The following is a 24,539-nucleotide window of genomic DNA, read 5'->3' on the forward strand; positions in this document are numbered from 1 at the left end:
TTCCATCTTCCCTCCCACTCCCCCCTGCTTCCCCCTTTCTCCCCACCCCTCCACCCTCTCCACCCTCCCGGCCAAAGTTGTAAAGTTCATTTTTCGACATAACGCCCGTGGACTCTTATTTCCAATAAACCACCAGAAAACTGGAAGTGGCACTGTGGCTCAAGTGGTAGAGTACTGGCCTTGAGCTGAAGAGCTGAGGGACAGTACCTAAGCCCAGAGTTCAGGCCCCATGACAGAACCTAAAAAAAAAGAAAGAAAGAAAGAAAAAGAAAGAAAGAAAGAAAGAAAGAAAGAAAGAAAGAAAGAAAGGAAGGAAGGAAGAAAGAAAGAAAGGAAGGAAGAGAGAAGGAAAGAAAGAAAGAAAGAAAGAAGCCGGGCGCTGGTGGCTCACGCCTGTAATCCTAGCTACTCAGGAGGCTGAGATCTGAGGATCGGGGTTCAAAGCCAGCCCGGGCAGGAGAGACCGTGAGACTCCTATCTCCAATAAACCACCAGAAAACCGGAAGTGGCGCTGTAGCTCAAGTGGTAGAGCGCTCGCCTTGAGCTGAAGAGCTGAGGGACAGCGCCCAAGCTCAGAGTTCAAGCCCCCACAGCCGACCAAAAAAAAGAAAGAAAGAAAGAAAGAAAAAAGAAAAGAAAAGAAGAGCTGAAGCCAGGTGCTACTGGCTTACACTTATAATCCTAGCTACTCAGGAGGCTAAGATCTGAGGATTGTAGTTGGAAGCCAGCCAGGGTAGGAAATTCCATGAGACTCTTATCTCTAACAAAAGGTCAGAAGTGAGCTGGGCGCCTGTGGCTCACTCCTGTAATCCTAGCTACTCAGGAGGCTGAGATCTGAGGATCACGGTTCAAAGACAGCCCTGGCAGGAAAGTCCATGAGACTCTAGAGCACTCGCCTTGAGCTGAAGAGCACAGGGACAGCGCCCAGGCCCAGAGTTCAAGCCCCATGACCGACCCAAAAAAAAAAAAAAGTCAGAAGTGGAGCTGTGGCTCAAATCATAGATTGCTAGCTTTAAGCTAAAGAAGCTCAGGGATAGCACCCAGGCCCTGAGTTCAAGCCTCAGGACCAGCACACACACACACAACACACACACACACACACACAGCATTCCCCTCTCTCTCTCTCTCTCTCTCCCCCCCCCCCCCTTTCCTGGATTGCTGCATGGAAAACAGGTGGGCTAGCACCTAGGGTCACTGAGGCCCTCACATATGCCTGGCTTTGAGGGAGAGTCATAGCACCGGGTCGCTCAGAGGCTATGCAGCGAGGCCATCTGTGCATCTGTGGAGTTAAGACCAAGGAGACCCTGAAGTGTCCTTGGCTGCGGTAGGCCGAACCGAGTCAGTGACTGACAGGCCTACCTGCCAATCAGAAGACAGCTCCCTCTTACAAGCCGAGATGGGGCCACTGGAGTGCAGATGGCTGTTGGGAAGTTAAGGGGGAGGGGAGCAGGGATGAGATGTAGTGGGGGAGTGCCCTGGCCAACAAAGGGGAAATAGACGCACGGAGGGGAGTCTGCAGGGGCCCTGTGGGTGACCAAGAGACCTGCCCTGGGAAAGGCTGGGGCTTCCTCTGATGGCCTTCACCTGGCTTTGCATTTTCCTGCCTCACCAGATGCAACCTGTGGGAAGAAGCGGGAGGAGGCCCGGGCGGGTTGAGAAGAGGTGAAGTGGAGGCCTGGGCAGTGCTGCCACCTGGTGGCGAGAGCCTGCCATTGCCATTGGTCCTCACCGCCTGGGTTAGTCTCTGCTGTTCACTTCAGACTGGGTGTGTGGATGGATGGGGTGAGGCCCTTGTGCCCCTAGGGGTAACCCAGGAAGGAAAACTTTTGTCTTCATGAATAGTGTGATCCCCACATTTCTTCCCTCCGCTCCCCCCACATTGTTCCTGGTTCTGTCCTCGGTATAAATAATCAGTCTATAGGCTGGAGGGATGTGATTCAGTGGTGGACCACGTGGCCAGCATGCATGAGGCCTTGGGTTCAATCTCCAGCAAGGGGAGATTGTTCATATGCAGAAACAAATGTGTCTTGGTGAGGAATGAATTGTGTGACCATAAATAAGAGATAAGCTGAGCACCAGTGGCTCCCTTGTTATACTAGCTACTCAGGAGGCTGAGAACTGAGGATCCATGTTTGAAGCCAGCCCAGGCAGACAAATCCAAAATATTTATTAAGTAACCGGCAGCAAGCCAAAAGTGGAGCTGTGGCTCAAGTGGTAAGAGCACCAGCCTTAAACAAAAAAAAAGCTAGACAAGAATGTGAGGATTTGAGTTAAAGACCCAGTACTGGCTGGGTGCTCGTGGCTCACGCCTGTCATCCTAGCTACTCAGGAGGCTGAGGATTGAGGTTTGAAGCCAGCTGAGGCAGAAAAGACTCCATGAGACTCTTATCTCCAATTCACCACACAAAAACCAGAAGTGGTGCTGTAGCTTAAGTGGTAGAGGGCTAGCTTGAGGACAAAGAGGCTCAGGGACAGCGCCCAGGTCCTGAGTTCAAGCCCCTCAATCAACCAAAAAAAGACCCAGGACTGACACAAAACAAAAAGAAAAAAGCCCATATATTCTAGAGCAAAATGAGCATTAGTCACTCACCCTGAAGTGATTTCGTATTTTATGTCCAGCCACGACCATGCCAACAAACACACAAGTCTACTAGCAAAGAGCAAAGCTTTGAACCTGTGTTTTATAACAACCTCCTTTTATCATCCTGCCCCGCCCCCATCCTGTCCTGGGGCTTGAACTCAGGGACTGGGCACTGTCCCTGAGCCTCTTTGTGCTCAAGGCTAGCACTCTACCACTTGAGCTCTACCACAACAGCACCACGTCTGTTTTCTTCTGAGTAGTTTATTGGAGCTAAGACTCTCACAGACTTTCCTGCCCAGGCTGGCTTTGGAACATGATCCTCAGATCTCAGCCTCCTCAGTAGCTAGGATTATAAGCATGAGCTACAGGCAACACTGACTGTATTTTACTGTGTATGCGTGTGTGTGTGCCAATCATGGGGCTTACACTCAGGGCCTGGGCACAGCCCCCTAAGCTTTTTCTCTCAAGGCTGGTGCTTTACCACTTGAGCCATAGCTCTACTTCCAGCTTTTTGATAGTTAATTGGAGCTAGGAATCTCATGAACTTTCTTGCCTGGGCCAAGTTCAAACTGTGATCCTTAGGTCTCAGCCTCTTGAGTAGCCAGGATTACAGGCATGAGCACCAGCCTCACACAATATAGTATTTTATTTTACTTTTGGTGGGTTTTTTTGGTGGTGGTGGTGCATGGAATGGAACCCAGGGCCTTGCACATCCTAGGCAAGAGCTCCCCCACCCAGCAGCCCCCCAGCCCCTCCTCCCACAGCCACTAGCACTCTCTCATCACCAGTGAAGGTACAGGGTGGTCCCTGTCTCTCCTAGTTCATGTGCTTGGGGAAGCAGTCACAACTTCTAGCACCTTCTTCCCTTGAGCGGGAGGGAACCATCAGAATGGCTCTGGACTATGATGTCATAGAGTCTCAACCCAGAACAAGAGTGGAGGGGATCATGAGGCTGTGGCAATGGGTGTCCTTGTGGGTGTGGCTGGCAGGGCTGGGCGCCATAGACACAGGTGGGAAGCCAGCTGAAGGATACTAGGAAGAAGATGTTGGGGGGGGCATTGAGGGGCAATCACCTCTAGGGACTTCCTCCTTTCCCTCCACCCTCCTCGCTAGACCTCCCCAACCCCAGCTGTCCTGTTGGCCTGGGGACAGGGTCTTCAGGGTCACAAACTTTACTCTGGGTCCTAGCACCCAGCCGGAAGAGGAGCGGCCCTTTAGCCCTGGAAGCTGACTCTCCCATCTTCGTAGACAGAGTTGATTTCTTTGATTATCCAGACTCCGACCAAGCCAGCCTTCTGGCTGTGGCCCAGATTATCGGAGAGAAACCTGTCATCTTTGTTAAGACAGGTATGAACCAGTTGAAGGATGCACCCCTCCCTCCTGGCGGGGGAGGGCTGGAGGAGAGCAGCTCTTTGAACCCCCGCTTGTCTGGCAGATTCCCACCCTGGCCTCTTCCATCATATCCTGGTGACCGTCCTGGTGGTGGCTTTCTTGTTTCTCCTTTTCCAGTTCTGCACCCACATGTGAGGCGCCCCTGTGGCCCTGGCCCTCCCCCCCACAACCTTCCCCCCACCCCGTGTGTCACCCACCCCTGTGACTCCCCCCCATTCTCCCACAGGAGTTTTGAGAAAGGGGCTTAGGATTGGGAGAGGATCTCTGCGCCGATGCACTGGGCTTTCTGGGATCCAGCTTCCCTGGCTGATTCAATAAAGGTCTTAGCATTCACCTCTTCCTCCTAGTAACAGACTGGCTGGGATAGGAGGGTCCTGGGGAGGGGGAGGGTCGCCCCCCCTTTCCATTCCCGCCCCCCATCCCTTCCCAGCCCCTAAAAACCAGGACTGGAACACCTTGGTGGCGTTCACGCAGATCGTCTTTATTAGCGGTCTGTAAAGTACCTCCCAGGCCCCCCCGGAACCCCAGACTGGAGGAAGCCTTAAGAGGTCGGTAGCACCAGGGACAAAGCCAGGGCCCCGAGGGTGAGGTGCGTGCGCAGCCTGGTGGGAGGGGGGAGGCGGGGCACCCCTCACCTGCCCCTGGGGGGTGGGGTGGGTGCTCAGCACTGGGAAGGCCAGGGGGGGCGGGGCAGCAGCCACATCCCCGCCCCCCAACCCCTACAGATTACTGTGATACGGGCGAATAAATAAAATAAATAAGATTCCTCAGGCTGGCCTCTCCAGAGAGAAGCCATGGGGGGGGACAATTGCCCTAACACAGCCCATGGGGCGGGGGGGGGAGGGGATAAGTTGGGGTTTCCTCTCTTCCCAGATGGATGGGGATAGCGAGAGGTTGAGGGGGCTTGTAGCAGAGTGGCCCACACCCCTGTCTTTTTTTTTGACTCCTGGTCCCCGTGAGTCCCTGTCCTCTCCCTCGGGACGCTCCAGCCTCAGGGAGCATGTACAGGGGTGCAGGAGGAGGGCTCTGAGCATCACCCCCCCTCCCTGGCTTGGAGCATTGTGGGGGAGACAGGTTCCCCCACTCTCCCTGCCTTCGGTCACCGGTTCTCAGCCCCTGAGGGTAGGTGACCCCCCTCCCCTTTTCGGAGTCTGCCTGATCAGCCTTGGGGTGGTCAAGGCGAGAGGCCCTGACCCCCACCCCAGCCCACCCTGGTCAGTCCCACAGCCCTCTCTCTCTCTCTCTTTCTCTCTCTCGTGGGGGCGTGGCGTGGAGGGCGCCCAGCCTCCCCCTCAGTCCTGGGTCTGACAGGGCGAGGGTGGTGGGGAGCCTCGGGGTCGGAAGAGGCGGCAGGCCCCGCGGCAGATGAGGAAGAACCAGTAGAGCTGGGGAGCGAGGAGCAGAGCAGCGCCCAGGTTGACGTGCGCCGGCAGGGCGAGCGGCACGGCCAGCAGGGGCAGGCCGGCGTGGCGCCCGTAGGCCCAGTACAGGTAAGGGAAGAGCAGCACCCGGCAGCACAGGAAGCTGAGCAGCATGAAGGCCCCGTTGACTTTGTGCAGCAGTGTGTGCTGCTGCTTGTACTACAGATGGAACAGACAGACAGTGGGGTGGGAGGGTGGGGTGGGCCCATCTGCCCCCCTCCCCCCTTCCATGCCTGTGTTCTCCCCCCCCCATCTCCGCCCCTCCCCTCACCCCTCCAAGCTCTGGTCTCCTAAGGTATCCACTCACCTGGATAAGGATCTTGCCAAGACAGACAAAGGGGGTGCTGACCTCTGCCATCAACATACAGCCCAGGAAGAAATCTCCTTTGCCTTGTCTCCACACCTTAGCAGGAAGAAGATGGTGAAGGTGATCCTTGCGTGCATTTTTCCCCCCACCCCTCCGTTTTTCTTTTTTGGCCAGTCCTGGGGCTTGAACTCAGGGCCTGAGCTTCATTTACTCAAGGCCAGCACCCTACCACTTGATCCACAGCACCACTTCCAGGAATCGAACCCGGGGCTTCATGCGTGCTAGGCAAGCAACTCTACCACTAAGCCCCCTTCCCAGCCTCCCTTCTGACACTGCGCCCAGCTGGTACCCAGGACCCCCACCACCGACCCCTTCCCCAGCTGCTGGCTGGGCAGCGATGGGGCACCAGCTCTCTGCCACTCAGTGCTGGGAGGACTTGAGGAGGACTCACCACAGACAGCGGGAAGCACACCAGCACCATGGCGGCGTGGTGGAGCACCATGAGGAACTCCTTGTGCAGGTAGCCCCGCACCACCGCCCAGGTGCTGCCGGGAGCTCGGGTCGCCCCATCATCCCCTCCGTGCCCTTTGACCTGGTGCTTGTGCCAGTGGCACAGGAACATGGCGTAGATGTCGTAGATGAAATAGGGCACAGCAAACTGCGTGTAGGCAGAGGAGAGCCAGTGCCTGTTGGGCAGAAAGAGAGATGGAGCCCGGTGCTGGTGGCTCCCGCCTGTCATCCTAGCTACTCAGGAGGCTGGGATCTGAGGATCTCAGTTCGAAGCCAGCCTTTGCGGGAAAGTCCCTGTGAGACGCTTAGCTCCATTTCACCAGTCAAACACTAGAAATGGTGCCGTGGCTCAACGTGGTAGTGTTTTTTTGCCTTGAGTGAAAAAGCGCAGGGACAGCCCTCAAGCTGAGAGAGAGGGAGAGAGAGAGAGAGAGAGAGAGAGAGAGAGAGAGAGAGAGATCACAGCAGAGAGGAAGCAGGCAACTCTCAAGTGAGCAGCTTTAGCCACATGAGCAAGATCTCAAGGGATCACCCTGCAGAACTCCGAGACAGAAGCAAGTCTCAAGTTACAGATGCTGGAACTGAAGGGAGGAAGAGAGAGACCTGTCCAAGGTCGCACAGTCACAAAGCCAGAGAGCGGTAAGGCTGGGCCTCAAGCCAGCTAGACCTCAGAACCCACCTCTCCCTCTTTCTGTCCCCAATCTGTCTTTCTGTAATAATTAGGGGGGGGGGAGGCTGGAGGGAGAGACCACAGAATACAGAATACCTATAGGTCAAAAAGCAGAGACTGAACCCAGCTTACGGCAGAGAGAAACTCGAGGTTACAGCACACAGCAGTGGAAAAAGCCCAACATGGAGTCTCTGCCTGCCCTATCCAAGCACCGACATTAATATCCAAATCTTCAGCCAGGCACTGGTGGGCTCAAGCCTGTCATCCTGGCTATTCTGAGTCTGAGAGCCAGAGGCTTGCAATTCCTGGTCAGCCTGGGCAGGAAATCAGTTGTGGACTCTTAGCTCCAAAGTAACCAGTAAGATGCAGGACTGGAGGTATGGCTCAAGTGATAGAGTGCCAGCTGAGCAAGCAAGCTGATCAAGTGTGAGTCCTTGAGTTCAAGTTTGAAAAAAAGAAAAGAAAAGAAACAACAAACTTCTCATGGCTAAACTGGTTTGGTCCTCATCAAACCTCATGAAAGTGAGGTGTGGTTTTGATCCCCATGGAAACTGAGTCTTGGAGAGGTTAGCCAATATGGCCAAGGAATAACCAATGGGTCCTCATTCTCAATCCCACTGTCCCTAGAAGGTTTAAGAGATGGGCCCACTGTGGGTGGGCTCATACCAATAATCCCAGTTACTTGAGAGGCAGAGATTGGGAGGTCCATGGTTTAAGGCCAACCAGGATAAAAGTTAGTGAGATTCCATCTCAACAAATAAGCCAAATGTAATGGGAGCAGGGCCCGAGGGCACACATTCACAATCCCAGTTACATGGGAGGTATAGGTGGGAGGATTTCTGTCCAGGTTGGCTCTGAACAGCACAAAACCCGATCTAAAATATTGAAAGCAAAAGGGCCGGCAGAATGGCTCAAGTGGTAGAGCACCTTCTTAGCAAGCATGAGGCCCTGAGATAGTGTGCCTGTCTGCATGCATTCCTCAGCACTACATAAGCAGAAAAAGCCAGAAGTGGCGCTGTGGCTCAAGTGGTAGAGCGCTAGTCTTGAGCTGAAGAGCTGAGGGACAGCGCCCAGACCCAGAGTTCAAGCCCCATGACCAACCAAAAAAAAATTTTTTTGTTTTGAGAGCCATCAGAGCCAGACCTAATTGGCAAAACAGAGGTGCTGCCCCCCCATCTCCTGTTTCTTCAGGTTCGGCCAAGCATGAAGGAGAAAATGCTGAGCAAAAAGCTGCTGAGAACGGAGAAAGGTCCATGGACTTTGTGAGTAAACAAAAAAGCACATGAATATGCAGCATTGCATTTTCCCTCCTGAGTCAGCACCTCCGCACTTTCCCTGAAACACTGTGGTCTTGAAACAGGGCAGGGGGAGGGCTGGGAGGTCAGGTGTGGGAGCGCAGAGCTGGTGGTTCCCGCCTGCAATCCCAGCAACTCAGGAGGCTGAGATCTAAGGATCCATGTTTGAAGTCAGCTGGGGCAGATAAATCTGAGAGACCCTGAATCTCTAATTAACCACCAAAACAACAACAACAACAACAAAACAGAAATGGAGCCATGGCTCAAGTGGTAAAGCACTAGCCTTGAGCAAAAATGCTAAGGGAAGCCGGGTGCCAGGGGTTCATGCTTCTAATCTTAGCTACTCAAGAGGCTGAGATCTGAGGATTCCAGTTCAAAACCAACCAGTGCAGGAAAGTCTGTGAGGCTCTCATCTCCAATTAACCACCAGAAAACCAGAAGTGGTGCTGTGGCTCAAGTGGTAGAGCACTACTAGCCTTGAGCTGAAGAGCTGAGGGACAGCGCCCAGGCCCAGAGTTCAAGCCCCACAACCGCCAAAAAAAAAAAAAAAAGGCTAAGGGATAGTGTCCAAACCCTGAGTTCAAGCCTCAGTACCAACACACACACACACACACACACACACACACACACACACACACACACACACACACACACACACACACACACACACACGAGGTGGAACCTGCCTTGGATATTGGAGGAAGAAAGTAAAGTCAGCCACACTGTCAGGAAACAGCTAAGGCCTCATGTGAGCAGCTGCTGAGGCGAGGTGGGAAATCTGGGGCTTGAGGACAGGGCAGGGTGTGGCGAGCAGGCTGGCTGGCAAAAGCCAAGAGACCTCCTCTCTATTGAATTTCCAGGAACCCATGGTTGCAGTGGCCTGGGGCATATTCTATGGGGGAGCTGGCAGGGGACAGGCAGCTGGTTAGAGGGGGGAAATGTCAGCAATAAGCCAGGCACCGGTAGCTCATGTCTGTCATCCTAGCTACTCAGGAGGCTAAGATCTGAGGATCATGGTTCAAAGCCAGCCTGGGCAGGAAAGTCCATGAGACTCTTCTCTCCAATGAACCACCAGAAAACCGGAAGTGGTGCGGTGGCTCAAGGGATAGAGCATTTGCATGGAGCTGAAATGCTTGGAGACAGAGCCCAGAGTTCAAACCCCATGACCCAAAAACAAAACAAAATAAAGCTGGCAACAATACTCTAGAAAGGAAATGAAAAAGTTATAAGCAGGGTAGAGACTTAGAGAGCCAGCCAGCAGACAGGATGGAAGGAGCCCCCTAAGATCCTGGATTGTGAGGGACAATCAGAAAAGGTCCCAAGCCCTGGGCTACCACAAGAAGTATTCTGTCCCAGCCTCACCCTGTCAGCAATTAGGTGCTCAGAAGCCAGAGCAGCTGTTGCTCTGGGATTAACCCTGATCCTCCCACCTACCTGAGGATTAAAGGTGGGGGGGGGGACAAGAACAGACTTGGAGTGAGGAGTAGGGGCAAGAGCGAGAAGGTGACCTCTGGGTAAGAAGAAGGCGATGCCTGGAAGCCCAAGCTCATCGTGGACCTGGTGGTGGGAAAGGGTTGGGGGAGAAGTCAAGTAGCTGGTGTCTGGTGGGCTCACACCTGTCATCCTGTCTATACTCAGGAGGCTGAGATCTGAAGATCCTGGTGTAAAACCAGCATGGGCAGGAAAGTCTGTGGAACTTTTTATCCCTAGTGAAACCACCAAAAAGCTGGCAGTGGAACTGTGGCTCGAGCGAGAGCAAGGGGTGGGGGGGCTCAGGCTCTGAGTTCAAGTCCCTGTAGTGGCACAAAAAGTAAATATGAAATAGAAGCAGCCAAGTACTCGGGGCCAGGTCTGAAGAAGAGTTAAGCATCTTTATGGAGGAGCAAAGAGCCAATATTCCAGGCATCAGCTCATTTGCTCCTTACATCAGTCTTTCCAGGCAGCCCTGCCTCATTTCACAAATGGAGGGAATTTATTATCTACAGAAAAACTGGAGCCAATAGAAAAAAAAAGGTGGGGGGGCACCTGGGTTACCCTGGCCATATTTTCTGGGTCTCAAAAGACACTGGAGAAGAAGCAGCAGCGTTGAAAGCTGAGCTGACATCCTGGGCAGAGACACAAGCATCTCTTAGCAGCCTGTGGCCTGTTAGAGCTGGTCAGCACCATGGACAGGGCCCATCTCCTCCTCCTCCTCCTCCTCCTCCTCCTCCTCCTCCTCCTCCTCCTCCTCCTGCTCCACCTCTCAGGCCTGGGCCATTTTGGCAAGGATTAGGCACTGCAGCAACTGCCTTTGCCAACTTTTGGCCTCTTTACCCTCCTCCCTCCCCCACTGCCTGACCCTTAGTGGATTTGTGTCATCTCTCTCCTCCCCTCTGCATGGAGCTGGGCTGGGCATCTGGATTCTGGGAGGTGCTGGTGGGTGAGCCAAGAGAAGAGGGGACACCCCCCCCCAACTAGGGTGCTGGTTAAGAAATGGGGTCCGAGAAGTGGGAGAGCAGGAGGAGGCTGGGGAAGAGGTGACATTCAGAAGCCACTACAAGAGGTCTGGGAAGTCAACCAGGAGCTACTTTAAGGATTCTCTTTGATTCCGCCCCTCCCCTCTCCCCCCCCCACACTCAATCCTGCTCCCCCTGGTTCTGACCTTTAAGAACCGGATGGGATAAATTTATCTCTGGGTGTTGAGTTGCAGTGGTTGTAAGAACTTGCTCAGACCCAAGCGAAGGGCTAAGGGACCACTGACAGTTCCCTGAAGATCTGGGGTATGCCAGGGGCCATGAGCAGAGGCGGGGTGCATGGCACTTACTGGTCATCAATGATGTGTTTGCAGGAGGTGGACACGATGTACCCAGCTGTGGAGGCCATGATCGCTTGGACAGAGGACACCAGCCTAGAGAGACAAGAGAAAAGAGGGACAGAAGGCACAAGAGTATAAGGCCTGGCTTTCTCTGCTGCTCTGGAAACCTGGTCCACTTCTCAGCACCATTCCTAGCTCACCCTCCTCCCGGGGGCCTGGCTCCACCACCACCATCACCATTGTCACCACACCACTACCTCATCCACCCCAGCCCTCAAACTCAGTTTGAGGACACTGGGTGGCCTTCCTCCCAGGACATGAAGGAGGTCATCCTGAGGTGAGAGTCCAGGGAACAGCGGCAAAGAGCCAGGCCTCTCCCTGGAGAAGGACGGAGGGGACATCTCAGAGGGCAGAGAGATCCCTGAGCAGCTCCTGGACCACTGGGTCACCCGGTCTCCATGGTGATTGCTACCCTGGCCCCTGGCCCCACAGTGACCCCAAGTTTCTCTCAAGCTCCCCTCCCTCTCTGATGCTGGCCCCTGGTCCTGTATTGGTTGGGGACAAGTTCCACCATCTATTGCTCTGTGCCTTGTAACCCCCATGACCCCCTCCAGCCCCGGCCCCTGCAATCCATGGGGCTCACTACCCCCCACCATATCTTATAAGAATGTTTGTCATCCCATGCTGGCCTGCTTTAGTGGATGTTGGGGTGAGCAGGAGGGGGAAGAGAAAGAACAGTAGTCGGTAGTAGTGGAAGCAGGCAAGCTGGTTGGCAGTGAGATTTTCCTAGGAAAGGCCCCGGGAGGGGGTGGGGGGAGAAGGAAGCAGGAGATAAAGCCCTTGGACATTCATGGGGGTTTCCTAGTCCACCCCTGGGGCCAAGGGTGCTCAGAGATCCCCACAAAGCCTGGCCAGACAAGGAGAGGGGCTGCGCTGAGGGAAGGGAGATGCGGGTTACCTGGCGGAGACGATGACGGCGTCGGGCTCCTCCCAGCGCAGCTGGGGCAGCCGCTGGAGAGTGTTCTTGGAGAGGAGAAAGAGTCCGGGGAACACCACCCCCCCAGCCACCATCGGGGCCAGCATGGTGGCTCAGGACTCCCACAGGCAGGGAGAGGAAGCCGGATGGAGAGGAGACCAGGGCCACGGAGCTGAAGGCGGTTGGGAGGTTGAAGAAAGGACTCCAAGCCAGAGAGAGAAAGGAAGAGCAGAAGGGGCACAAAGGGGACAGGGCGGGGACCGCAGGGGGACGAGAGAGCCGGACCAGGAGCCGGGAAAAGAGCTACTTGGATGAGACTAGGAAGGAGAGGACTGGCCAGGTCAGGAGCTAGAGGCTGGAATGGGGGGTGCGGAGGGGGGGGGAGCAGGAGAAAGCGGGTGAGAGGCGACCAGGAGAGGACTTGGGGAGAGGACCGAAAGGGAGGGGGGACAGCAGGAGGATGCAGCTGGGGGAGGGGCGGGGAGGGGAGGGAGGGCGGCAGCACAGCAGGTGGGGGGGCTTACGTGGAGAGGCTGGGAGGGCTCCGAGGAGGCGGGGTGGTGGTGGGGGGGGACGATGGTGCCAGCCCTGAAGGGAGGGAGGGAGAGGACGGAGCCAGAGGAGCGGCTGGGCGGCGAGTGGTCAGCGGTCAGCTCTGCCCTGCCGCCGCCGCCACCGCCTTCTCCCGCTGCCCAGCGTGGACGCTGCACATGGCATCCTGGCGCGCTGGTGCCCAGCCCCCTGCCCCCTGCAGGGGGAGGGGGAGGGGGAGGCGGCCAGCTTGGGGGGGGGGAGGGAGGGGAAGGGGGGAGGTAAGGATGGCACCGACCGGACACACGGAGGAACTGGACCTGCAGCGGGCTTCTCCCAAGCAGCTCTGAGCACAGCAGCGGCTGCGACAGACAGAGATGGGTGGTGGTGTGGGGGGGGGGGGGAGCACAGAAAGAGGGAGGGGGAGGCCCTTAAAGAGACAGCAGCTGCAGCACCAGGGGGTTGCTGGAGACAAGGGGGAGGGGGAAAGGCGCTTCTCTTGGGAAAGAAGGTGACCCCTGGGGATCGCCACACCAGCCGGGAGGAAGAGACTCTGTATCCCCCAGATGGGCCTGACGGGAGAAATGCCTGGCGTTTTCCTTTTCTGACAAGGCCACCCAGCTGACCAAGGCAACCCAGGAGGGTGTGAGATGCCCAGCCTGGCATCACAGCTCAGGGCCCCCCGCCACCCCAGCCACCGGGGCTCCCTGGGAAAAGCAGCTTCCTTCCGGAAGAAGCACACACCTGCTGCCCCCACCACCACCACCAAGGAAGCCTTGGAGAGAAAGGACCCCCAAGACCCAAACACCTCACGCCTGGTGTCCCTCAACACCTGGACCCCTCTTCACCACTATTCATACCCTGCCCCGACCCAGTGAGAGAGGGGGGAAACTGATGCGCCCCAGACTTTGCTTCCATAGTGCCCAGGTCCTCGCTTTACAGCCCCAGGCAGCGGGGCCTGTCCATTTGTGACCATCAGGAAAGGGTTCTCAGCCACGGGTGACAATATTCTCCTGGGTCACAAAGTTAATATAAGGCAGCATCCGTCAGGCACCAGAGAGGTAATGAAGGGGCTTGAAAAAAGTATAAAATACAGCCCCCAGCCGGGCACCAGCTGCTCACGCCTGTCATCCTAGCTACTCAGGAGGCTGAGATCTGAGGATCGAGGTTCAAAGCCAACCTGGGGAGAAAAGTCTGTGAGACTCTTATCTCCTATAAACCACTAGAAAACCGGAAGTGGTGCTGTGGCTCAAGCAGTAGAGCGCCTTGAGCTGAAGAATGCAAGGGATAGCACCCAGGCCCAGAGTTCAAGTCCCACAACCACCACCACCAACAATAAAAAATATAGCCTCCAGTGAAAACCCACCTGGAGCCTGAGTAGGCCTCTCCTGGGCTGTTGGCCTTTCTCAGCTTTCTGAAATGCCTACCACTTTCTCTCCCTTTCATTGTGCTCTTGGCTCCCTCCTCCTTTCTTCTTTTCTTCCTCTTCTTCTTCTTCTTCTTCTTCTTCTTCTTCTTCTTCTTCTTCTTCTTCTTCTTCTTCTTCTTCTTCTTCTTCTTCTTTCTTCTTCTTCTTCTTTCTTCTTCTTCTTGTTCTTCTTCTTCTTCTTCTTCTTCTTCTTCTTCTTTCTTCTTCCTTCTTCTTCTTCTTCTTCTTCTTCTTCTTCTTCTTCTTCTTCCTTCTTCTTCCTTCTTCTTCTTTCTTCTTTCTTCTTCTTCTTCTTCTTCTTCTTCTTCTTCTTCTTCTTCTTCTTCTTCTTCTTCTTCTTCCTTCCTCCTTTCCTTCTTTCCTCCTTTCCTTCCTTCCTTCCTTCTTTCCTTCTTTTTCTTTCCTTCTTTCTTTCTTTCCTTCTTTCTCTCTCTTTCTTTCTTTCTTTCTTTCTTTCTTTTTCTTCTTTTCTTCTCCATCAGTTGTGGGGCTTGAACTCAGGGCCTGGACACTGTCCCTGAGCCTCTTTATGCTCAAGGCTAATGCTCTACCACTTCCTGTTTTTGAGTGGTTAATTGGAGATAAAAGGTTCGTGGGGATTTTTCTGCCTGAGCTGGTTTCGAACCATGATCCTTGGATCTCAGCCTCTTGAGTAGCTAGGATGACAGGTGTGAGCCACCAGTGCCCAGCTCCTGACTCTTTTTCCTCTGCCATGTCACATAACAGCCTTGTTTCTCAGGGAGAAAAAGGGAGTTGTCTTATTCAGTCCCCTCATTCACCCATACAGAAACTGAGGCCAGTGTTACACCAAAGGTCAGTAGCCTGGCTCAGCTCTGAGATGGTACTTCTCACTGTTTCCATGGCCTCCCTGGACCTCTATCTGTGTGTCCTGATCCCCTTCTGGCCCTGAAATTTCCCCCTCTAAAACCAACTCTGCCATTGGCCTTTCCAGACTAAAGCCCACTCATTCTCTGGCCTCTCTTACAGGCCAACAGCCGTGATTTGCAGTTTCATGCTGCCCTCTGGTGGCAAGATATAGGAAAGACCGGAGTAGAACCAGACAGAAATAACACAGACCTGACTTCCCTAACCTCAGGGCTGAAGGAAAAGAGACCCCCCAACCTCCTAAGTTTTACTATATTCTGGGCACAGAAAGGATTTATATATCCTTGAATCTCCTCAGGTGAGGGAGAAAAATTAACAAGTTTAGGAAACAAAAACTTGGTGAGATATGTTGGTTAAAGTGAGATTTCAAACCCATGTTTGCTTGGTGGTTGATTGGAGATGAGTCTCACTGACTTCCTGCCTGGACTGGCTTTGAACTGTGATCCTTAGAGCTCAGCCTCCTGAGTAGCTAAGATTACAGGCAGGAGCCACCAGCACCCCGCTCTTTGCAAGAATTTTCAATCCCTCAGAGACTTTCACTCACATTACCTTCACATCACATGTCCTTTAAGAAGCTTGTGTTATTTTTAAACTCCTTTCCATAGGAGAGGTCTAGATTTCCAAGTTAAAGTGTGATTGTTTTAAGATTTGACTCTTTTTTTGCCAGTCCTGGAGCTTGAACTCTGGGCCTGGACACTGTCCCTGAGCTTCTTTTGTTCAAGGCTAGCACTCTATCACTTGAGCCATAGAGCCATGTCTGGCTTTTTCAGTGTATATGGTACTGAGGAATTGAACCCAGGGCTTCATGCATGCAAGATAAGCACTCTACCACTAAGCCATAGTCCCAGCCAAGATCTGACTCTCAAACTTACCGTACCCCCGGCCCAACACAGTGTCTACTACCAGCTCCCCCTGTAATGAGATTCCCCCAGGAAGATATCCTCACTCTATCTACTTACTTGGATGCCACCAAAACAGCCTCTCGTGTCTCCATCTGCAGGCTAGTGTGGTTCTGTAGGCCCCAGCGGATGGTTGCAAAACACAGTGGGAAGAAGATGCAACCTAGTACAAACAGCAGGAGCATGCCTGTCTGAAGGAGAGAAAGGAAAAGACGACCATGGACACCTCAGCACAACATCCTGAACTTTTCCTTTCAGCCTCCTCCACCTCTAAAGGATATACTGGCCTATGAGACCCAATCACCTATCACTGTGAAAGGCCGGCAAAGCTGAATACAGTGACTCACACCTGTAATCCCACCTATTCAGGATGCTGAGATTCCCTGTTCAAAGCCAGCCCAGGCAGGAAAGTCTGTGAGACTCTTATCTGCTCTACTCTGTATAGGGTCAGTGTGAGAGTTAAATGGAGAGAATAAATGACTTCCCACAGTGTTCAAGCTGCTATCCTTTCAAGCATCCATAGTGTATACACACTGAGCTATCTTTTGGTAAATGCTTGCCTTTGTCCCTTCCTGCAATCAGATACTCAAGTCCCCTCTGACTATTGAAGAAACCGAGGCTCAGAGTGGTCAATGCCTTGTCCTAGGACACACAGTAAGTGGCAGAGCTGCTGGAGAGGAGACAGGAAGGAGAGGAGACAAAGCTAAGGCAAGGAGAAGGAAGGAGGAGGCACAGGGCCCCTGGGGTACCCAAGGATGGCTTTCCTGTGGACCTGTGGCTTACCCTGGAATGTAGAATTCAGAAGGGAAAAAAACTCCCCTGCCAGGAGCTGGCAAAGATGCTCAAGTTTCATTGGAATCTGGACTCTTACATTTCTTTCCTTCCTTGTCAATTTCTTCTTGTTTCAGGCAAAATAGTCCAAGATTGCACAGGCTTGTCTGCGAAATGAATGATGAAGGGGAGACCGCAGTGAATTACTGCAAGGCTTTGTTGCTTTGTAAAAGCATTGTGTGTGTGTGTGTGTGTGTGTGTGTGTGTGTGTGTGTGTGTGTGTGTCCTGGGGCTCGAACTTAGGGCCCTGAGTGCTGTCCTTTTGCTTTTATTTTTTCTTCACTCAAGGCTAGTGCTCTACCACTTGAGCCACAGCTCCACTGCCAGCTTTTTGCTGGTTAATTCCACAGAAGGGTCTCAGAGACTTTCCTGCCAGACTGGTTTTGAACTGTGATTCTCAGATCTCAGCCTCCTGAGTAGCTAAGCTTACAGGTGGGAACCACTAGGGCCCAGTTAGTAAATGGCTTTGTTTTCTCTTTTTTGCCCCATTTGACCTACTCATATTTGTATACTTCCTGGGTGTCCAGTACCCATCCATACCTTTATGTACAGTAGCTCTCCCTAAGATCTTCCAGAGAGATTACCTGGGCTAACTCTGCAGACAGCTGAGGGAAGTCAAGCAAGGCCATCCAGATAGTAGCTGGGCTCTGAACCTAGTAGCCTGACCTCTAGTTTGGGCTTTTAACTTTGTCTTCCAACAGGAAGTAATTTTTAGAAGATCAAGTCATTTGCTGGTGGTACATGCCTGTAATCCTTACTATTCAGGAGGCTGAGAGTTGAGGATCCTGGTTTGAAGTCATCTCAAGCAGGAATATCTGTGAGACTCTCATCTCCAATTAACCACCAAAAAAAGCTGGAAGTGGAGCTGTGGTTCAAGTGGTAAAGAACCAGCCTTGAGTGTAAAAGCTCAGGGATAGAACCTTGAATTCAAGCCCAGGACTGGCACAGGAAAAAGACAGAGAAGGCAGGCAGGCAGGCAGGCAAGCAGGAAGGAGGGAAGGAAGGAAGGAAGGAAGGAAGGAAGGAAGGAAGGAAGGAAGGAAGGAAGGAAGGAAGGAAGAAAGGAAATAAAACACCAACATGATTTGTAAATAGACAAGCAACTAAAAATTGAGAAAATTGTGTAAAATGAAAATGAATAAGAGCTGGGCGCTGGTGGCTCCCACCTGTAATCCTAGCTACTCAGGAGGCTGAGATCTGAGGATTGCGGTTCAAAACCAGCTTGGACAGGAATGTCCAATAAACCACTCAGAAAACTAGAAGTGGTGCTGTGGCTCAAGTGGTAGAGGGCTAACCTTGAGCTGAAGAGCTGAGGGACAGCGCCCAGGCATAGAGTTCAAGCCCCACAACCAACAAAAAAAAAAAAAAAAGAGAGAAAAGAAAAGAAAATAGAACAAAAATATCTACTGAAATTGTTTTAAGAAGGGGGAATGGGTTGGGGGCTAGTGGCTTATGCCTGTAATCCTCAGGCTGAGACCTGAAAACCAATGCTTGAAGCTAGCCAGCTCAGGCAGAAAAGTTTATGAGACTCTAGGCTGGGAATGTGGCCTCGTGGTAGAGTGCTTGCTTGCAAGCCTAGTGTGCATGAAGCTTGGGGTCCCTCAGTATCACATAAACAGAAAAGGCTGGAAGTGGCGCTGTGGCTCAAGTAGTAAAGTGCCAGCCTTGAGCAAAAGAAACTCAGGGACAGTGCCCAGGCCCCATGACCAACCAAAAAAACAGCTCAGAGACAGCATCCAGGCTCTAAGTTCAAATTCCTGTACTAGCACACACACAACACACATATGTAAAATAAAGTGACTCACTCTAATATCCAAGCAAGACAGCAGTATCCCCTACTACAGTCCTGGGAGGCTGGGCTGCCTCAGACTCAGTTAAAGAAAAGATAAGATATGCAAGATAAGATAGCAAGATAGAAAGGTGTGAAAGGGCTCTTGGCATTAAATTGGTGGAATTGGAAAGACAATTGTGTGTATGTGTGTGTGTGTGTGTGTGTGTGTGTGTGTGAGAGAGAGAGAGAGAGAGAGAGAGAGAGAGAGAGAGAGAGAGAGAGAGAGAGAGAGAGAGTGCCCACCCATGCATGCACATGCATTTTTTGCTGAACTTGTATGCCATCCAAAATAACCACCTCCAAGCCGTGTGCTGGTGGCTTCCACCTGTAATCCCAGCCACTCAGGAGGTTGAGTTCTGAGAATCACAGTTCAAAACCACTTCGGGCAGGAAAGTCTCTGAGACCCTTCTGTCCAATTAACCAGCAAAAAGCTGGCAGTGGCGCTGTGGCTCAAGTGGCAGAGCACTAGCCTTGAGTGAAGAAGAGCGCAGGGACAACACTCAGGCCCTGAGTTCAAGCCCCAGGACCGACAAAAAATATATATAAAATAAATAAAAATACACCTGCTCCCCGCCAGTGGGAAACCCTCCACTCCCTCAGCACCCTCATCTGGTGTTCTAGAAAGTAGCTGGAGAAGACAGATCCACCACCAGCCAGTCCTGGCCTGGGAGCTCAGCCAGAAAGCACAGAGCCAGTGGTGTGGGCGGGGCCTGGTGCCTTCCCTCCCCAGCCTGGCTCACCAGGTGTCCCTGGGGACTTGCCATCAGGTGACCCTGGGCTTAGACTTTACCGGTTCCCCGTGGCTTCAGGTTCGGCTGTGCAGAGGCCGCCGTGGTGTTCATCCTCTGTACCTGGGCACTGGCTCCTCCACGCTGCTGCTGTGCAGCTCTGATAGCATCGCAGGCTGTGAATAAGTGACCAGTCAGCAGCCAAGAGCGGCTGTTCCCCACCTGATACCCACACCAGGGTCCGATTCCCCCCACACACACACCCATGCCCCCCTGAGAGTCCTAACCAGGGCACCCAGGCATGTATTATTTAGTACTTTTTGTTTGCACCTGTCCCTGGTGAGGTACAGTTCCAAACTACTGTGGTTTGCAAAGAAAAGTGGGGGTAAACAGGTGCGAGGAGGTAGACAATTCAGGGGCTAAGGCCTTTTGTTTTCCCATGGCCTGGCTGTGTGATCTTGACCAAGTTTCAGAACCTCTCTGAGCTGCTGTCACATATTAGAAAAGCTCCATTGTTTGAGCCTGAATTTTTGAGTTCAACAACTCACTAGCCAGGAAACTTGCTCAACTCCTGTGAGCCTCCAGTTGCTATCAATGGGACAATGGTAGGAGTATGTGTGTGTGTGTGTGTGTGAGAGAGAGAGAGAGAGAGAGAGAGAGAGAGAGAGAGACAAACAGACACAGAGAGACAGAGAGACAGAGAGACAGAGAAAGAGATAGAGATAGAGACAAAGACAGAGACAGAGACAGAGAGTGCTGAGGCTTGAACTCAGGGCCCCTAGCTGCTGTCCTATCATTCAAGGATGGTGCTCTACCACTTGACCCAAACCTCTACTTCTGACTTTTTTTTTTTTTTGCTGGTCATGGAGCTTGAACTCTGGGCCTGGGCACTGTTCTGAGCTCTTCAGCTCAAGGCTAGCACTTTACCACTTGAGCCATAGCACCCACTTCCAGCTTTTTCTGTGTATGTGGTACTGAGGAATCGAACCCAGGGCCTCATGCATGCAAGGCAAGCACTCTACCACTGAGCCACCTTCCCAGCCCCTCTACTTCTGACTTTTGTGTGGTTTAACTGGAGTTAAGAGTCTCATGGACTTTGCTGCCCAGGCTGCCTTCAAACGGTGACCCTCAGATCTCAGCCTTCTAAGTAGCCACTGCAGCTGGGCTAGAACTTTACAAAGTACTACTTAGTGATTCAAGAGCTCAGTAAGTCGGGCGCTGGTGGCTCATGCCTGTAATCCTAGCTACTCAGGAGGCCAGCTCGAGCAGGAAAAGTCTGTGAGACTCTTATCTCCAATAAACCACTCAGAAAACCAGAAGTGGTGCTGTGGCTCAGGTGGTAGAGCATTAGCTTTGAGCTGAAGAGCTAAGGGACAGTGCCCAGGCCCAGAGTTCAAGCCCCACGACCAACAACAACAACAATAAAAAGCTCAGTGTAAGGCACAGTTCCAATATTAGTGTACCCTTTGGGATTCATGAATGATTGGGGCCTCATGCTAGGGAAGCACTCTACCACTGAGCCACACTCCCACCTCATATATATATATATATATATATATTTATATTTATATATATGTATAATTAATTTTCAGAGCCTCACTCTGTAGCCCAGGCTGGCCTCAAATTCACAATCTTCCAGCCTCAGCCTCTATGTGCTGGGATCACAGTGCTGGAGGTCTAGCCTCCAGTACAGCTTTTTTGTTTCCTCTGGGATGATGAACTACGTACAGGCCTTTCATTTTTCTTTTCTTTTCTTTCTTTCTTTTTTCTTTTTTTCTGGTCAGTCATGGGTCTTGAACTCTGGGCCTGGGCACTGTCCCTCAGCTCTTCAGCTCAAGGCAAGCACTCTACCACTTGAGCCACTTCTGGTTTTCTGGTGGTTAACTGGAGATAAAGAGTCTCACAGACTTTCATGTCCAGGCTGGCTTTGAACCGTGATCCTCAGATCTCAGCCTCCTGAGTAGCTAGGGTTCCAGGCGTAAGCCACCGGCGCCCGGCTCACTTTTCGTATTATGGAAGTTGGCAAATCTTTTTCCTCATCTCTAGGTGAGTATTGTCTGATAGCTTTAGGAAGGGCTGCAGGACTACCCAGTTTTTCTTTTTTCGTCTCTCCCTCCTCTTCCTTCTCTTCCTCCTCCTCTTATTTTTCCTCTTCTTCTCTGAATCCCTGAGCCCTCCTATGTCTCCCATCCCTCACGCAGCTCACAACCCAGAGTGGCTACTCCTTTTCTCCCCATCCCAGGGGCAGTGCAAAAATGACCTATACCAGCTGACATCTCCAGTTCTGAACCTCCAGGAGAGGGAGGCCTAGTGCTTTTCAGCTCCTGGGAAGTCAGTGAGGGTCAGTCTCCCAGAGATGGTAACCTGTGGGCAGAAGCAGAGCCTTGGCAAAGTGGGACGTATATACCACCCATCCTCTTGCGTTCCTGGCAGCAAGCAGACCTGCATACTATGGGAGCCAATAGTAGGAACAGAACACCATCAGCAGAGAGTCTGACCACTGCAGCCCATGGATGTGTTTGGGGCCCCTTGCCAAGACTAATGGTTCTCTGTTGGCAGGGCTGAAGAAGGGAGAGAGGATGTATTCCCAGAAGTCTTTTCTGGGGCTGAGATGGGAATGGCCTCATTCTTAAGACTCTCAAAAAAGAAGACAAGCTGAGCACAGTGGCTCACACTTTTAATCCCAGCTACTCAGGAAGCAGAGGTTTGGGAGGCTTGAGGCTGGCAAAGGAAAAAAAAGGGGGGGGGGGAGCTGGGAAGGTGGCTCAGTGGTAGAGCGCTTGCCTTGCATGCATGAGGCCCTGGGTTCGATTCCTCAGCACCACATAAGCAGATAAAGCTGGAAGTGGCGCTGTGGCTCAAGTGGTAGAGTGCTAGCCTTGAGCTGAAGAGCTGAGGGACAGTGCCCAGGCCCAGAGTTCAGGCCCCATGACCAACAAAAAGGAAAAAAGAAAAAGAAAGGAAAAACAAAGTTAGAGATTTTACCTTGACTTACAAGGCAGGTATAGTAGTGTGTGGCTGTCATCCCAACTATTTGGGAAACTTGGAGGTAGGATCCAAGAAGTTTTAGGCTGGCTCTGGGCAAGAATGTGGGACCTGAAAAACAACTAGAGCAAAAAGCACTGAGGTCAAAATGGATCAAGTGATAAAACACTTGCCTAGCAAGCAGAAGCCTCGGGTTCAAATTCTAGCACCACACCCACACAGACCCAATGAGACAATCTGTCCCTGGTTTCGAATCAATAGTGGTGACATTTGGGAACAGCTAGACTCCTATTTTCTGGGTTGAAAATCCTCTCTGAAGTCAGGCTCACTCCTGTAATCCTAGCTACTCATAAGACTGAGATTTGAGGATCATGATTCATAGACTCTTATTTCTAATCAACCACCAGAAAACTGGAAGTGGTGCTTGAGCTGTGGTTCAAGTGGTAGAGCACTAGCCTTGAGCTGAAGAGCTCAGGGACAGCACCCAGGCCCAGAGTTCAAACCCCACCACTGACAAAAGAAAAAGAAAAAGAAAAAAATCCCCTCTGAGAAGCCAGGGGCTGCTGGCACATCTTGGCGTGGTTGACGTGGAAGGCATGATTCAGAGTCCAGGGAAACCAGGCTCTGGCAATTTCTGTAGGTGCCTTGTGGCATGAGAAAACTCGAGGGACAGCAGCAAGGTACAATGGAGTGAACATAAGGAGAGGCATCTTGGCATTGTGCTGAGGAGGAACTAACAGGAGCCTGGGTGCCCTGAGAGCCAAGGGAACAAGGACTTCTGCACTCAGAGAATCTGAATCTATTTTCCTAGGGTCCCCAAGACCAGACAGAGCTGCTTAAGTGAGAGCCAGAGGCTGATGTGGAGAGTACCTTGTGATAAGGCTGAAGAGGGCTGGGACTGTGGCTCAATGGTAGAGTATTTGCTCAGCATGCATGAAGCCCTGGGTTTGATTCCTCAGTACCACATACACAGAAAAAGGAGGTGGGGCTGTGGCTCAAGTGCTAGCTTTGAGCTCAAGAGCTGAGGGACAGTGCCCAGGCCCAGGCTGAAGAGTAGGATCTATCCAGGCCTGGGGGTATGCAGCTCCATCTTGGACAGCAAGACCTACAGGGGCAGAATCAGCACCCATGGGAGGTAAGATAGAGTTTATCAGGGGAAGAAGGGGACTTGTGATGGGTCCTTTGCACTGACTTACAAACTTTCAGCTAGTCTTGTTAGGTGGAGCCCTGAAGAGCTGATTGGTCCCTAGATTTTTGTTTTTATAAATGTATTATCTGAACTCTCTCCTACAGTTTAATGCCAGAAACTGGATGGCAGAAATTTTGCCTTAAACTGTGATCTTCCCTGCACCTCTTTCAGGGTGTGTAGTGAATGAACAGATGGAAAGTAGATGGAGCTCCGGGTGGGCCAGTGAACCTAGAATGTATCCTGGAGTCAGTGGGAAGGCCTTTCTGGAGGTTGAGGAGTGGGATTAAAGTAGAAGCCAGCCTGGGCAGGAAAGTCTTGAGACTCCTGATCTCCAATGAACCACCAGGAAACTGGAAGTGGTGCGGTGTGGCTCAAAGCGGTAGAGTGTTAGCCTTGAGCAAAAGAGCTCCTGGCCAGGGCACAGGCCATGAGTTCAAGCCCTACACCAGGAAAAAAGAAAAAGAGAAGGAACACGATCTACGTGCCATGGGTGGAGGAAATCACTGTAAGTGATGGATGAGAAGACTGGGGAGGGGGAGGAGGAAAAGTAAAAATGGAGAGGTGAGGCCAAGTTGAAAAAATAAGGATAATTCCATAGAATTAAGGAATTGGCTTTGGTGTTTTGTTGTTTATAAAAATCCCTGTGAAGGAAGCCGTCCATCCTTTTGCAGATGAGGACATGGACTCAGCGAGGCTCAGTACTTGGCCCAAATCACACAGCAAGTTGGTCCTGTAGCTCGGGGGGCTCAGTCCTCTCTGGAGAGCCTCCCCCGCCCCCCCTGCCCCCCAGGACCCCCGGTGCCTCCTCTGACATCCGGCACCTGAAGAGGATGGGGATCTAGGCCGGAGATGGTGAGAATTCGCTAATCCCGGCCCGGTGGCGGCGGCGCAGCCCGGAGGATGGCGAGGAGGATGGAACTTGTGGCCGCGGATGATCGGGCGGCGGGAGAAGCCCGGCGGGAAGAGCGAGTTGGGTCCGCGCGGCCGCCGTAGCGCGGCGCCGCGGTCGCCATGGCAACGGCGGGAAGCCGCGCCGGGCTCCGGGGCGGTGCTGGGCTCGGCGGCCGATTGGACCCCGCGTGGCGCGGAAATCTGCGAACGGCCCGCGGCCCCGAGGGTGCGGCCGGCCGGCGGACGGGTGGTCGCTGGGCGTGGGGATCGTCGCGGGCGGCGGGCAGGTGCGCTTCGGGCCGACGCGGGGATCTCCCCCGAGGGAGGCGCCGCCCTCCAACCCCCGGCCCCCGAGGTCCCACCCCCTCCGCGGCCATCGCGGGGCCTCAGTTCC

The 24,539-nt window shown here is 52.8% G+C and overlaps 2 protein-coding genes across 6 annotated transcripts; one reads left to right on the top strand and one right to left on the bottom strand.

Moving 5' to 3' along the window:
* Positions 1–3,521: 3,521 nt before the first annotated feature.
* LOC138815002 (fertilization-influencing membrane protein-like) lies at positions 3,522–11,471 on the top strand. Its single transcript, XM_070004203.1, has 5 exons — positions 3,522–3,591; positions 3,770–3,928; positions 4,017–4,104; positions 4,200–4,521; positions 11,004–11,471. Exons 1-4 carry the CDS (start codon positions 3,528–3,530, stop codon positions 4,219–4,221), a joined length of 333 nt encoding a protein of 110 aa, XP_069860304.1. The 5' UTR covers positions 3,522–3,527; the 3' UTR covers positions 4,222–4,521; positions 11,004–11,471.
* Positions 4,434–24,283, bottom strand: LOC138815000 (ceramide synthase). 5 transcript variants are annotated; one of them, XM_070004199.1, is made up of 9 exons: positions 24,076–24,283; positions 22,076–22,187; positions 19,143–19,256; positions 16,474–16,628; positions 15,751–15,881; positions 10,980–11,063; positions 6,153–6,387; positions 5,702–5,797; positions 4,434–5,553 (listed from the first exon to the last, which is right to left on the bottom strand). In XM_070004199.1, exons 5-9 carry the CDS (start codon positions 15,873–15,875, stop codon positions 5,266–5,268), a joined length of 828 nt encoding a protein of 275 aa, XP_069860300.1. In that variant the 5' UTR covers positions 15,876–15,881; positions 16,474–16,628; positions 19,143–19,256; positions 22,076–22,187; positions 24,076–24,283; the 3' UTR covers positions 4,434–5,265. The 5 variants fall into 5 exon arrangements, with proteins under 5 accessions (XP_069860300.1, XP_069860299.1, XP_069860301.1 ...); XM_070004198.1 differs by having other exon boundaries at positions 22,066–22,187; XM_070004200.1 differs by lacking the exon at positions 22,076–22,187 and having other exon boundaries at positions 16,562–16,628.
* Between the last annotated feature and the right edge of the window lie 256 nt (positions 24,284–24,539).

Source organism: Dipodomys merriami, unplaced genomic scaffold (assembly GCF_024711535.1).
Source record: "Dipodomys merriami isolate MVZ:Mamm:240054 unplaced genomic scaffold, mDipMer1.0.p SCAF_62, whole genome shotgun sequence".
Classification (NCBI taxonomy): Eukaryota; Metazoa; Chordata; class Mammalia; order Rodentia; family Heteromyidae; genus Dipodomys; species Dipodomys merriami.

Excerpts from the sequence above, each read along its gene's own strand:
- LOC138815002 (XM_070004203.1), top strand. The coding sequence starts at position 3,528 with ATGAGGCTGTGGCAATGGGTGTCCTTGTGGGTGTGGCTGGCAGGGCTG. Across the intron at positions 3,929-4,016 it reads TGTCATCTTTGTTAAGACAG|ATTCCCACCCTGGCCTCTTC; the intron begins GTATGAACCAGT and ends CTTGTCTGGCAG. Across the intron at positions 4,105-4,199 it reads TTCCAGTTCTGCACCCACAT|GAGTTTTGAGAAAGGGGCTT; the intron begins GTGAGGCGCCCC and ends ATTCTCCCACAG.
- LOC138815000 (XM_070004200.1), bottom strand. The coding sequence starts at position 15,875 with ATGCTCCTGCTGTTTGTACTAGGTTGCATCTTCTTCCCACTGTGTTTT. Across the intron at positions 6,388-10,979 it reads AAACACATCATTGATGACCA|GCACTGGCTCTCCTCTGCCT; the intron begins GTAAGTGCCATG and ends TCTGCCCAACAG. Across the intron at positions 5,798-6,152 it reads TGTGCTTCCCGCTGTCTGTG|GTGTGGAGACAAGGCAAAGG; the intron begins GTGAGTCCTCCT and ends CTTCCTGCTAAG.